Genomic DNA, 15,634 nt, shown 5'->3' with positions numbered 1-15,634 from the left:
TCAATCAGCCTATATAGAGTTTAACAGTTGGGTGTTAATGATATATAAGATATATATAAGATACATAATAGTTTTAAGGGTAAATGTATACACTTCTATAATAAAGTCCCAGCCACTGTTCAGGCATTATCTATAAATAAATTTAAATGTTTTATAAAAAAAATGGCTCTGTCGTAAATCCTATTACTCCACTGCTGAATATCTAAATGATCGGACAGCCTGGGACTAGATTGTGATTATTTTATAGCGGTAGAAATGACTGTACAATATTGTATAATTTTATTGAAAAGAGCGCAAAAAAAAGAATGCTGAGAGAGTTTCTTGCGCCGCTTCTTCTCTCTCAGAGCGCCATTTGTTTCCGAAGCGGTAGTAGTATCTAGTAGTATAAGAAATGACATCAAAAAGAATTCTAAATGAATCAATTTTGAGAAAATAAATGCCTTTTATGCCTTTTAATGTAATGTGTGTATGCCTTTCATCCTAATTTTCTTAATTTTAATAACGTATAGTAAGTTTTCGTATATTTACTGTATGTAGGCAATTACAATTTTAACATATTTTTAGATGTAATAATTTTCTTCTTGCAAGTTCGCTGTAGTTCGTTACGTAGCAGTGTGATGCTACGAGCTACGAATTTTACAAGCGTGTATCGCAGAAGTTACATAAAAGGTATAACAGAATTTATTGTACGAAAATAGTTTTTTTTTATGAAAAAAGCGTACGGGTCAGCTGGTGTTAAGTAATCGCCGCCACCCACATTCTCCTGCAACACCAGAGGAATCACAGGAGCGTTGCTGGCCTTTAAGGAAGGTGTACGGTTGGTTGTAGGTACCCATATCGTATCGTCCCGCAAACATCGCACAAGAAAGCTCATTCCACAGCTTTGTAGTACGTGGAAGAAAGCTCCATGAAAACTGCACTGGGGAGATTTCCGATCAGATCGAGATGGTGGGGATGATTTCCAGTATAGTATTCATATAATAATTTTTTATTTATGTTTTTTATTCGATCGGCGCAAGTATAACAGTAATTGTAATTAAATTTCAAAATTAAAACACTTTTAAGGGATTAAAATGCGTGTAATTGTTACTGTCTTTATATTAGATTTACCCCCTCATACCACCCCCGAGGGAATAAATGGCGCTAAACTTCATAATGACAACTATGACAAATACTAACTTTGACTCATTTCATCTGCAGTCCCCCTGAAAGCGAGATCTGGAAGGGTCTTGAAATCTCGGGTTAACTAAAATAATATTAAAAATATAACTTTTACGTAAAAATCTAATGTAAAAACATAGTTACACGCGTTTTAATCCTTTAAAAGTGTTTTATTTAAAGAAATAATCAAAATTTATATCTATTATCAGCGAAGTACACTTAAAGGGACGTTAGTGTAAATAAATAATGTAATTTTTAAATGACGAATAAAATATCTATAACTAAAAAAAATATTTTGAATCATTTTAGAAGATGATTATTTTTGTAAATGGTCCTTTTTTTTTCAATTGGCTTTTAGGTTTCCTAAAAACTGTTAACATTTCATTGCATGTACGATACGTGGGTAACACTGAAAATGCTTAGAACTGGCGAGTTAGAAACAATGCTAATGAAAACTTTTTTTTTATGACTTTCGTTGTGGGCTTACTTAACAACAAAGCTATGATAGGCTGCGATTAGCATTTCTTAATGTCCATCTCGTGCCACTATTTACAATTGGTTTAATGATGATCCGCGTGAGGGACGTTCTTTAACAGCGACTACCGAAGATAACATCACTGCTGTGCGACGTATGATAGAGGAAGTTAAGAGAGTGACCTATCAACAGATATGGGCAAGCCTAGGTATTGGTATGAGTCAAGTTCAAAAAATATTACACAAATATTTAGGCGTCAGGAAGCTTTGTACCAGATAGATTCCCCATACTTTAACCGACGACCAGAAACACCTTGGCATGGACTGGTGTCGCTAAATGTTAGATAAGTTCAACGGCGGTGACTCAAATGCTGTATTTGACATCATCACAGGTGATGAAAGCTGGATATATTGCTACAAACCCGACACCAAAAGACAATCAGCTCAGTGGGTGTTTCGTTTCGAGGATCAGCCAACTAAGGTAAAGAAAGGAAGAAGTCAAGGAAAAAAGATGATTGCCTCATTCTTTGGTCGGAAAGGTCATGTCGCGAAAGTTGTGCTAGAAGATAAAAGGATAGTTACCGCAGACTGGTATGTCAATCGCTGTTTGCCATTTGTCTTGGAAAAATTCTCCTTTACCACGAAAATGCTTCAGCGCACTCCGCAAAACGGACCTGGCGCCCTGTGACTTTTATTTATTCCCAAGAACTAAAGATAAAATTCGAGGTTTTACGAGCTTTACGAGCCCTGACGTTGCGGTGAAAGCGTACGAAAATGCCATACAAGAGACCCCTAAGGAAGAATAGGCCCACTGTTTTTCTCAGTGGTTCCATCGAATGCGACGATATCTAGAGAGGATCGGAGATTACTTGGAAAAACAATAAAAGTATTGGCAACATTCTATATTAAGCCGTTTTTCACTTTCTAAATATTTTCAGTGTCACCTAGGTAGTAGCGCGAAAGTAGCGTAAAAAGTAGAAATTTTACGTGGGTTATTAGCCGTACTGTATTGTTACTCCATCACTATCGAAAGAAAAAGGATTTGTATACAGAAAGAGTACGTCTCATGGCAACTTTATTAAGTCCAAATTCAAATAGGACACGTGTATATTTTGTTTTTTGAAAGTAAGGGACGTAAGGGCTTGTCTCGACGAGCAGGACGTTCAGCTGGGATGGTAATTGATGCGCCCTACCCATTACAGTGCAGTGCCACTCAGGATTCTTGAAAATTCCAAAAATTCTGAGCGGCACTACAATTGCGCTCGTCACCTTGAGACATAAGTTGTTAAGGCTCATTTACCCAGTAATTTCACTAGCTACGGCGCCCTTGATACCGAAACACAGTAATGCTTAAACGTTACTGCTTCACCGCAGAAATAGACGCCGCTGTGGTACCCATAATCTAGCCGGCTTCATGTGCAAAGAATTGTTCCCACTGGTAATAAATTTAATTTAATTTTTATTAAATTTATTTTCATTATTTTTCAAAATTCTTTCACAATACAAATTTTCTATAAAATTGGTTATTAAGGAGTTCCGTTGGCCACTATGGCTTATCCACCGGGATCAGTTCGATAGTTCAATTTTCATTCCTTTTTTAATTTGGTTGCTTAAAGTCGCTTAACTTTTTTTTTATATAGGAATCTAATGGGCAAGAGGCTCAAGTGATGGGAAGTGGGGAAACAACCGTCCATGGACATCTGCAACACCAGAGCTACAGATTTCTGGGCCTTCAAGTTGGGAGTATGCTGTATACCTTACCTTTAAGGTCCCTAAGCCGTATTGGTTCGGGAAAACTGCAACAGGTAATTGGTTCCACAAAGTATCGTTTGCCAGAAGTCACGAACCGTGATATATGCGGTGGATGATGCATCAAGGCTCAAGATGATCGGAGATGACTTGATCGTCGATGATAGGAGTCGTTCTTCGTTGTATGTGGTCAGGTGGAAGAAGTACTGGGGAGAGCCCGCCCAGAGATGAGAACAGTACTCCATGTGAGGCCGAATAGGTGCCTTATATAGTTGCAGGCGGTCACTATAAGTGAAAGACTGTCACGCCTTACTGACTGTACCAAGCTTATTAAAGATTAATTTGGCCTTCTCTTTCAAGTGAGCACAGAACTTAATGGCGCTCGATCCATCAACGCTGAGTATGCTAATAAGCTGTGGCAGTTGGAGGAGTGATCTGGATTCGTAAGCTGTCTATTTCTGGTGGCTACTTAGTATTTACGTAGGCATTTCACCTTCGCACGACACGCCACAAGTTAGGATGTCATCTCCACCATCTGGATGTGTGGCGGTCCTCCACAGTGCAGTTTTCAAGGAGCTTTCTTCCTCGTACTACGAAGCTGTGGAATGAGCTTCCTTGTGCGGTGTTTCCGGGACGATTCAACATGGGTACCTTCAAAAATAAGCGCGTATACCTTCTTTAAAGGCCGACAACGCTCATTCGATTGTATACAGATGTATACAATTGTTTTTTTAATCTAGAGAAAAAGAGGAGTTCTCTCAATTACTCTCTAGATACATTCTTCTGTTTTGAGTTTTACAATCAAATCGTCAAATAAATCAATTCATACAATTTTTCACTTAAAAATAATCTGAACATTAAATATTAAAATCCTTTGACAGAGTATTTGAATTTAAATTGAAAAATAGGTCATGATGCTATAAGCATTTCGTGCCCCAAGTTGTAAAGCCGTTTGAATTACATCCATTTGCTAAATCTTCCATATAAATAGGATACAATTTTACGATGGAATCTGACCTCACAATATAGAATTACTAGCGGAAACTCGACGCCACAGTGTCTGTAACTTATGAAAAATTCTAATAACTATCAAACTAAAACCTACCTTATAACTCAGTAATAAGAGACACTCAATACAGAATCTTATGGAGACCGTTTAAGGCATTATAGACTGTAAGCTAAGGCTTTAGTGGAAGTTTTCCCGTGTGTTTATAAACTTAGAGTAAAGGAAGATATGACGCAGGCGCGGGTTTCCCGGTGCTAGTAGGCTTTGTGGCGACTGAACAGACGCCCGTGTCGCTAAATCACGCCTGAAACAGTCAATTTTGAGTCAAACAAGTCAATTCGAACCTTCCATTTTATATTATTCATGTCAGAGTGAGTTTGAGTCGGGTATGAGTGAGTCGCAGCGAAAGCCGGTTAGTTAGGGGTGGGCTGAGTATTACGTAATAGTTCCGGGTAAAATCAATACCGGGCGAATAAATAGAGGCGTCGAGGACAGCTGGCGAGCAGCCAGTCATGGAACCCGCGGTAAGTCTCCCGCTTTCCACATATTTGTATCCTGGTAACAGACTTACGCCCGTTTTCAATAACGTATCTCCAGTTACGGATACATTCCTGTCACCGTTTTTACAGTTTTAACTTTTAATATTAGGCTCTTAACTACAAAAAAAAAATACAAAATCATTTATTTCGCACTTTTCATGTACAAATTAACATTTTATACTGACCTCCACACTAGGCGTTGCCTGTCTCGTGGGGGAAATAATAGAATTAACAGAAAATAAAAATTGTATATTTGTATGTGTGTATTTTTTAGGATTGTACTTTAAGAAGATTTTCAGTTTCCATATAGGATAGTTGTATTAAATATTTTGATAGATCTATACATAGTTAAGTCCAATGCTTTATGTCGATAGGTTATTGAAATGTTAGTAAGCGTAAAAGGATAGATTTGTCTACCTTTACGGCCGTTCCCAATATACTATCTAGAGATAAATTACTACCTTCAACTGTCAGTAATTAGCTGTCAATAATCTGAAGTTGTTCCAATATACCCGATAAGTCATTCTTATCGCCTTATATTGGGACGCGTGAATTGCAATTTCCATACAAACTTCTATCGCTGGTACGCTATACGTTGTCCCATTAACAGACAGCGTGTACGGATAAGGTGAGTTGCCGTCGATAAGTTTATTGGGACAGAAAAGTCAACGATAGTTACGATTTCTATCTCAAGTAAGAGATATTGGGAACGGCCGTTAGTGAGTTAAACTAAGGATAGATAGGTTATTGAAAACGGCCGTAAGTGCATAAAAGTTTTTTTCGCCTTTTACAAGTCGAGTTGAACTCACCGTACCGGGCGTTCGTAATGACTATGCATATTGTATACATAAGTACTGTTACTAAACTATATTTAATCAATAAAGTGCACATTTTGTTTGTTCGTGTGTATGTAGAGCCAAATATTTGAAACCATTTCATTTTTTTATGACTATAAGGGACGAGACGAGCAAGACGTTTAGCTGATGGTAATTGATATGCCCTGCCCATTACAATGCAGTGCCGCTCAGGATTCTTGATGAAAACAAAAATTCTGTGCGGCACTACAATTGCGCTCGTCACCTTGAGGCATAAGATATTAAGTCTCATTTGCCCAGTAACTTCACTAGCTTCGGCATCCTTCAGACCAAAACACAGTAATGCTGAAGGCATTACTGTGTTTGGCACAGGATGCCGGCTAGATTATGGGTACCACAACGGCGCCTATTTCTGCCGTGAGGTAGTAATGTGCAAGCATTACTGTGTTTCGGTCTGAAGTGCGCCGTAGCTAGTGAAATTACTGGGCAAATGACACTTAACATCTTATGACTCAAGGTGACGAGCGCAGTTGTAGTGCCGCTCAGAATTTTTGGGGTGTTTCTAGAATCCTGAGTGACACTGCATTGTAATGGGCAGGGCGTATCAAATACCATCAGCTGAACGTCCTGCTCGTCTCGTCCCTTATTTGCATTTAAAAAAAATCAAGCCCGTGAACTCTGGAGTTCTTCATGCTGTAAGCTATCATCTTCACTATTTCTTCTTCAAAACAATGACGTGTTGGATGCTTTTAACATGCATCAATTGCCCGCGACAGTGGAGATACCGTAAACAACAGCCATACAGATCTCTCTCGGGAAGTAATGGAAGTGAACACAATACCGTTTTCAAGGAACTTTCCAACTCGTACAACCAACTATAGAATGAGTTTCCGTGCGCGGTGATTCTTCAGGACTATATTGTGCTAACCAAAATTAAAGTGTGGGCAACGCTTCTGTGATACCTCTGGCTTACAATAGAGTGTGGACGGCTGTGATCACTTAAGGTTAAAAAGAAATCTCAAATTCTGGACGGCATTGCAATATAAAATTTAACTGAAATACTTTAAAGGCTTAGTTGAGGATTGCTCTCCGCTGCGCTCAAGCAATGTGTGACGTTGACGTGCCACATGTTCTGTTAAACTTTGCTAATAATTGAAGCTAAAATGTCGGGTGGCGTAGTAAAACTTTGTAAAAATAATACTACAAGAAATAAGAAAGACACTGGGATCACATATCATCAGTAAGTATTTTGTATTTTATTAATTTCAATGTAAAATAACACGAAGCGTATGTTACAAAATTCGAAAGATGCCATTGAGTGTCAAGATGCCACGCACACAAGCATCTAATAGTTGCCGTAATAAAAAAGCTATTGTTCTTAGCTTCTTGCGGTATGTAGTTGAAACGCAGCGGAAACCAATCCTTAATCTTAGTTTAAAGGATTAAAACGCGTTTAATTGTAACAGTATTTTTTAAATAAGTTATTTGTGTTTAAAGTAAAAAAAATATTAAAATGTTAAGTCTCATTAGGCCATTAATATATGATACATTGAATAATGATTGCATATTACTGCTTGCCGTCAGAAAAAGACTCCTGTTGTTCAATTAGCCAGCTTTTTCCGCAAAGGAGCTTGCCTACCACTTAGCATTTTTGATTTGGTGCCGATATCAATCTTAAATCGCCGCCTAATTTAAGTTATAGACAATACGTTAAGCTATTATATAAAATGATAGATTTTTTATGAAAATAAGGAGACGAGACGAGCAGCGTTCAGCTATTTGAAAGGCCCTGCCCATTACAATGCAATGTCCCTCAGGATCCTTAAAAACGCCAAAAATTCTGAGTGACACTACATATGCGACCACCTTGAGACATAAAATGTTAAGCCTTATTTGCCTAGTACTAGCTACTAGCTACGGCACCCTTCAGACCGAAACACAGTCATGCTTACACATTACTGCTTTACAGTAGAAATAGGCGCCGTTATCATAATCTAGCCGGCATCCTGTGCAAAGGAGCCTCCCACTAACAAGAAAAAAAATTCTTCTGTACAAGTCGTGGGCAAAAATCCGTACAATTTATGTCTTCACAAAGTTGTAATATCGAATTTCCCGAAAATTGTTTCACACGCCGTTGGCATATAAAGCGTGGCCCATTTCCACGAAGCGCAGTTGTTAAGAGGGTCAGCGGCGCTCGCCTCGAGGTCAAACTGTTAATATCACTTGCTTACACTCTGTGACACCTTTATATAACTTTAATGTTATTCCAATAACGATCGCTGTAACTGATTAATTATTTTATAAGCCTGTTGGGATGTTATTTAGAGGTAGGTAAGTTGATTTTTATTTAATTCGGAACTGCCCTTAATGGAAGGAGAGTACTGCTTACGAAAAGGCTAACAACGCTCCTCTGATTCCTCTAGTGTTACAGGAAAATGTGGGAGGTTATCACTTAACTTCAGATGACACGTATGCTCGTCTTCCACGAGAAAACCAAGTCATTATCAAGTGCCATATTCGTGTTGGCAAATGTTTATATGTGTGGACTTGATAATTTTTAATCAATTTGGCCTTGTTGTAAATGTGAAATAAAATTTAAAACTAACTGACTCTAAACATGCATCGGTTTATATTTTAAAACTATGTTGTGTTGTGGATATTCTAAGCCTGTGAAAAATATTATTGGTACAATCTAGAATTATTGCTATACAAAAAAAAAATACAAAAATACATAAGAATTAAAAAAAATGCGTGGCCGGACTAAAGTTTAAAAAAAAGTAATAATAAAAAACTATTTCTTATGTGTCATTGCTTATTTTATTATTTATATTTTTATTTATTTTATACCGTTACAAGTTCAATTATTAATCCACTTGAATATAAAAATATTAAGTCTTAAGATATCGGATAATATCTCTATTAATATATTTAATAAAGCACATGGCGTCGCCGGTCGCGACCTCTTGCCGCCATCTTGTTTACCCTGGGCATGGCGATGCGATATGACAGCTGACGTCATTCATTCGCTCGACGACCTGAAATAGTTGTGGCAAAGAGCTTCTAGAGATGGCTTCTTTAAGAGCCATGACCCACGAATAAAAGTATCTACAGCGACCAAAATGTGTTGTGTCAACTTTATCACAAAATCTGTCATATTTAGGAACAAGGTCTTAGGGCAGGTTGAAGATCAACGGAACTTTACCAGCAGAACGATGTTGCTAATAAGCGTAAGTCGCTTTATGCGGATACCTCAGATGTTCCACGACACCACACCAAATTATTCACATTAGTGTGATCATCTGTGTTTAAGAAAAAGAACCGCTATATAGAGTTTATTAGAGTTTAAGGCCCTGTTTCACAATGTACAATATCAAATAATGTTAACCAGCTCAGGAACCACCTTTGCAAATTTGCAACAGGATGGGTCTAGGTAGCAAATAGCATATTTATGGGACGGATATATTATGTCTTATAAGAGCTATGAAAGGTTTATGATCATTGATTAGTTGACATTCCCAAATTTCGTTACACGAAGGTCTAAAACAATTAATTATAATTAATAATGATTTATTTCTCTTAAAAACTTAACAGTAACTAGTGGCCGGAGTCACCTTTTAGGCAAATAATACCTACTACGTGGCTCCGATCTTCCATTTCAGCAATGTGTTATTTTTAACAAAAGATTTAGTGAAATAATTATTATGAAATGAATAAAAATTTACAATTTAAATATTTGGAAAGTTATTTTTGAACACCTTAACAATGCAGCGACATAGATTATTGATTTGATTGTGACAATAGTGGTACAAGTGGCGTTTACAGATATCGATATACCTCTATCTCTCTATAAAATGCATGTTTATATTCTTTTATCGGTATAGAATATTGTAATAATAAAATAAAAAGTTTCATTAACAACTTTTAAGCTTACGTTTCCATTATTTCGTACTAGAAACAGTTTTTTTAATATTTTCATTGCCTCAAACGGAAATATAGAAAGCGAGGTTGCCAAACTTACCCGCCTATAAGTCATCTGGTAGATGTGAAGTGTTACTGGAACTTTAAAGTGGTCATTAATTTATATAGGCTATGACAATTTGCTTTTAAAGTTGTACATTGTGAAACTCGCCCTAAGTAACGATTTGTGTTAAATACGACATTTTACGCCAGTCCCCTCTCTGAACACTTAATACGATTTTCGTCGTCCCGTTTAATACGCCTCATACGCCAAGAACAGAAGAACAAAAGCCCCTGATACTGCAGAGTTTTCCTGGATAATCTTCCATTGATGGCAAAGTGGCACCCCACGGAATTCAATGAATTGAAGATTTAATTGGGAATGTGAAAAAAACACACAAAAAAGAGCCCTAAGTGAGAATGATAAAGGCGAAGAGGAGTCAACTCTTCTATCAATTGTCCAGGCAAAACAGCTGTTAATGATATAAGACGCCTTGCAGCTTCTTTAAATCAAAGCAAAGACGCACTGCAAAAGTTAAATAATGTTGAAGATCTTGTAATTTGCTAATGCTTCAAAATCTTTCTGTCAAACCAAAATAAGTGATTACTTTAAATAGCGTTATTAAAATTGTACCTGTATTCAATTTAATTTATAAATGTATAATTTAATACTTACATTTTATTTTTTAATTTATAGGATAGATTGATTTATAGGATATTGCCAATAATATTTCAAAACATCAAGAATTATTTCGTAAAAATGCTCCCTGTTGTTATAATGAAATTGTTTCACAGCGGAACTGTCAAATCGTGCCTCACTAAATTCTCTCATAGAAAATATGTCCATACAAAACAAATATTGATAATAAAAATAATTATGGGTCCCAAATCGAAATAAAAACTATCCTATCTCTCAAGTTGGACTAAACTGCATGAAGTAATCTCGATTAAAATCCGTTCATTAGTTTAGGAGTCCATCGCGGACAAACAACGTGTCACGTAATTTATATATATTAAGATTAGAACATAATATTATGTAGTACGATTTATTTTCCTATTCGCTTATGACGCGTTGTTATTTGGGTCCCTGTGAAATTGTCTTAAGCAGGTTTTTGCAATGGTTGTTTCTTCTTCTCAATATATTCCGTATTCCCGTAGATCAACAAAAGCCTTATTGCGAGTTATATACTCCATGTGATGTTCTGATTCTTGTGCCTATTGGCACAGCCTCTTTATGTCGTCTGGCTGGCTACTTGCCAAAACTTATAAATAGATTTTTCTTTACCGAAAGGTTATAGGAGGCATGGTATTCGCCTTTGTCTGTTTATCAAAGCATAACTAAGTAGAAACTTGACTTTCGATTTCAATTTGTACATTTGTGTGTTACTTCTTATAGCATATATATATAGTCCTTATAGCCCTATGCATGAACTGTCCATTTGGGGTTCCTTTGAAGTAAGTAAATAAATAACATTAGCTTTCTTTTGTTAGAGAAAACTATATCGAAATCAGCGCAGCAGGAAACATTAAAAATACACTTAAACTGATTCTTTAACAGAGCTTACACAAATTCAACTTATTTGACCTAAGTGCTTTAATAGAATAACGCATATTATCTATATATATAAGAATGAATTGCTGTTCGTTAGTCTCGCTAAAACTCGAGAACGGCTGGACCGATTTGGCTAATTTTGGTCTTGAATTATTTGTGGCAGTCCAGGGAAGGTTTAAAAGGAAAATGCTGCTAAATTAAATAAAAACAACGAATTTGTTTTTCCTTTGATGTGTCCATACATAATTTTTATGAGAGAATTTATTGACGCACGGTTTGACAGTTCTGCTGTGAAACAATTTCATTACGACAGCAGGGTACATATTTCACGAAGTAATTTTTGATGTTATGATATTGACAAATTCATATAAAAACATTATTTTATTTATTATATACAGAACAACGTCTGTCGGGTCAGCTAGTATATTCATAAAAAAAACTACGTTTAAAAAACCGACTTCAAAAACTTTGAGGTATCAAATAACTAAAAATTTAATTTAATACAAGATTTCTAACAAGATTTAAATTAAAGCCGGCGGGCAGTTATAATTCTACTACACTAGAACACTAGGCTTGTCTTCAAAACATAAATCTTAATGCAAAAAGATAAAAGATATTTTCAAATAAAGAGCACCGAAATGTCATTCAATCTTAAAAATAACCGGATTTATTTCCCTTATCGTAATACAATCAGAGATCAATTTAGAATCAGCCTCTTTTGTCATCGAATTCACAGATTGCCCTCCCGAATTGCGACAGGTTTAACTTTTGCGGGATAATTATTATTAGATTAAATCGCGCTTAAACATTACACGCACATATTTTAGAAACTATTTGTTATGTTTTTAAAGTGATAGCCCTTACTTCTAGGATTAACACAAATAAAACAAGAAAATAAAATTTTATGAACGATTTGTGAGCCGAACCCATGACCGTTCGAGTGACGTATCGTCATAAAATCTTGTATGCTTTGTTCAACACTCAGGTTATGGCTTCATCTACAGGATCCACTTTACAGTTGATAACCTGCTAAACCCCAATATTTGCATATTAGGAAATTGACTTGAGATGTCGCTCTTGTAATACAAAACAAACGAACACACAAAAATATTTTTATTTCTTAGGTAAATTGGATTACACTTGAAATATGTAATTTTTCTTTCTTACAGCTCGTTCGAAAGGCAGATTTCCTTAGAGAAGAACGAGCAAGAAACTCTAAGGTTGCTCTTTTCCAAACTGAATGATATCACAGATTCTTATTTTAAAACTAGCTGCTACCAGCAAACGTTGTATTGCCGATATTAAAATCGCGATACAAAAGTAACTGTTGATCGTAGATGGGTGAAAATTTGAAGTCGTATGTATTTTTTAATGCTGACTCATAATCAAACACATTTAAATATCTTCTCAGACCTACCCAATATGCACTCAAAATTTCATGAGAATAGGTCAAGCCGTTTCACGAGAATTTTATATATTAGAAGATTAATTTTACAAATCATTCCAATTACAATATATGCAAAGTGATGCATCAAAATTATACATGGCTAGCTTCGTTGGGTTGTTCGCATTGAAATCGTATAGCGTTCCCTCGGGCGTTCTTAAAAATATCGGGATAAAATATACCCTTCATCCTTTTCTATACCCTTACATCGTGTGTGTATAATAGTCTAACAAACAAACAAACATAACAAGGCCCATTCACATTTATAATTGGACGTAATTCCAAAGGTTCCAAACCACAATCATGTCAAAATTGAGTTAAGAACACAAAACTGGTCACGTGATTCATATTAACAGACTAAAAAAAATGACAGCCCTACTGTCACTCTTTAAATGACATCGTGACTTAGTATCCCAACCCATCGTGACATGTATGGAATACACTAATATTTATTAAACTTTCAACACAAATTCCTTAAAATGTGATGTTTGTGGCTTGGAACGTTTTTCAGGAACTACGTCCAATTATTGAGGTCATGGGAATAATAGTGACATGGATAGTTAATGATATTGATTAGTTAAAAATTGATCATTTTTGTATTTGTAAAAACAAAACTTTATAATTTTCAAATTTTATTTGTGTATTAATCCTATAAGTGAGGGTTATCACTTTAAAAACAACATATTGTTATGATTAACAAGAGCGACGTCTCAAGTCAGTTTCCTAATATGCAAATATTGGGGTTGAGCAGGTTATCAACTGTAAAGTTGATCCTGTAGATGAAGCCACAACCTGAGAGTTGAACAAAGCATACAAGATCTTATAACGACACGTTACTCGAACGGTTAGCTCAGTTAGTTAGAGCACCGGCTCGGAACGCCGGAGGTCATGGGTTCGAGTCCCGCATCGTTCATAAAATTTTGTTTTTCAAATTTTAGTTGTGTAATCCTAGAAGTGAGGGTTGTCACTTTAAAAACATAACATATTGTTTAAAAAGGGTATTTTAAACTGGTTTAATAAATATATATATTTATTTTATTACGCCTTGAAACTTTACGCCCACCCTGGTTCTAACAAATTTATTTATTTTACTTTCCACAAAGACTCGTTCTTCATGATGTTCCAAAAATTACCAAATATAATAAAAGTTGTGTATGTAATTGTGTTCGTATTTATAATAAGTTACCGAGTAGCATAAAAAATTTAAATTCTAGATTATTCAAGAATAAGCTATATAGTTGGCTAAATGATTATAATTTTTATAGTATTAAGGAATTTATGGAAATGAAATTCTGATTATATACATTGTGTTTAAATATTTGCATGCTAGGAATAGTGCTGGCAAAACATGTAAGCTCTTATTATTTATTTAAATTTAAACACCATTGTATACTATGTTTTTTGCAAATAAATATATTATTATTATTATTATTATTTAATTTAAACAGCTTACACCATTAACATTAATTACAGAATTATTAATTGAGACATTCATCCCACAGTACTTCAGGCATTCTGACATTATTCTCGTCTATTCATCCGCGTACAAGTCACAATCAGGGTTTACGTTCAGAAGATCGTTGAGTGCGGTGAGAGTGCGGGTTATAGGTGACTGTGCATGCGTTACTGAGTGCCTCTGCGGAAACGCAAACAGTTCATGCTTACGGTTACGGAGGTATTTGTTCGGAACAAGAAACCGACATAGCTTATCACCTAACTAGGGAGCATCGATCTTACCATGAAAATCTTTACAGGCACTCCTTTTCGGTACTCCCGCTGAATTTCAAAAGAATTATAGATCAGAGAACCCAGAAGAAATTTGGTAGGATTTAGGTAAGGACTTAATACCCGTACATCAAATAATCGCGCAGTGCAGCTGATGGTAACTGATACACCCTGCCCGTTACAACGCAGTGCCGCTCACGATTCTTGAAAAAACCTAAAAATTCTGAACGGCACTACATTTACGCTCGTCACTTTGAGACATACGATGTTAAGTCTCACTTGCCCGGTAATTTCACTAGCTACGGCGCCCTTCAGAGCGAAACACAGTAATGTTTACACATTACTGCTTCACGGTAGAAATAGGCGCCGTTGTGGAACCCATTAACTAGCCGGCATCCTGTGCAAAAGAGCCTCCAACTAGTTAAAATGTAATGTTTAAGTGTCTGAGTGATCACTTATACTTCCCTACTACCTACCCTACCTGTCATAATACTAGCATTTCGTCAGGAATCCCATGAAATAATCAATTTGAACATGGAAATTATAAACTTTATATCTGTTAGTAGTAAACGCGGAGTAAAGTAATTACTAATTTAAAACTTTTCGTCTTTATCTTATCTTTGTCACTACAGAATTACATGACAGGGAGAAGTAATAATAATAATATTGACTCACTTTTACACAAATTATCTTACCCCAAACTACGATAAGCACAAGATCCATCGATCCATTTGACCGCGTGCAACACAGAGCAGTTCGAATTGTCGGGGGCTCAGTGCTCTGTGAACGACTTGGCGTTGCGTAGAGACGTCGCGTCGCTTCATTGTGCGTCTTCTACCGCATTTATCACGGAGAGTGTTTGGAAGAGCTGTTTCGCCTGATTTCTGTCGCCGAATTCCACCTTCGCACGACACGTCATAAATTAGGATATCATCCCCACTATCTGGATGTGTGGCGGTCCTCCACTGTGCGCTTTTCAATGAGTATTAGTGAGAATTCTTCCACGTACTACAAAGCTGTGGAATGAGCTTCCTTGTGCGGTGTTTCCGGGACGATACGACATGGGTTCCTTCAAAAAAAGCGCGGACACCTTCCTTAAATGCGGGCAACGCTCCTGTGATTCCTCTGGTGTTGCAAAATAATGTGGTCGGCGGTGATCACTTAACACCAGGTGACCCGTACGCTCATTTGTCCTCCTTTTTCCATAAAAAA

The 15,634-nt window shown here is 36.4% G+C and overlaps 1 protein-coding gene across 1 annotated transcript in view; it reads left to right on the top strand.

Moving 5' to 3' along the window:
• Positions 1-4,663: 4,663 nt before the first annotated feature.
• LOC126977235 (probable sodium/potassium/calcium exchanger CG1090) overlaps positions 4,664-15,634 on the top strand; it is a 52,716-nt gene continuing 41,745 nt past the window's right edge. Inside the window, exon 1 of the mRNA XM_050825964.1 lies at positions 4,664-4,914. Within this exon, the coding sequence (XP_050681921.1) occupies positions 4,903-4,914 (12 nt within the window). The 5' untranslated portion in view covers positions 4,664-4,902. The remainder of the gene's footprint in view (positions 4,915-15,634) is intronic.

The sequence above is a fragment of the Leptidea sinapis genome, chromosome 44 (genome assembly GCF_905404315.1).
Source record: "Leptidea sinapis chromosome 44, ilLepSina1.1, whole genome shotgun sequence".
NCBI classification, from domain to species: Eukaryota; Metazoa; Arthropoda; class Insecta; order Lepidoptera; family Pieridae; genus Leptidea; species Leptidea sinapis.
This window is presented reverse-complemented; position numbering and strand designations above follow the sequence as displayed.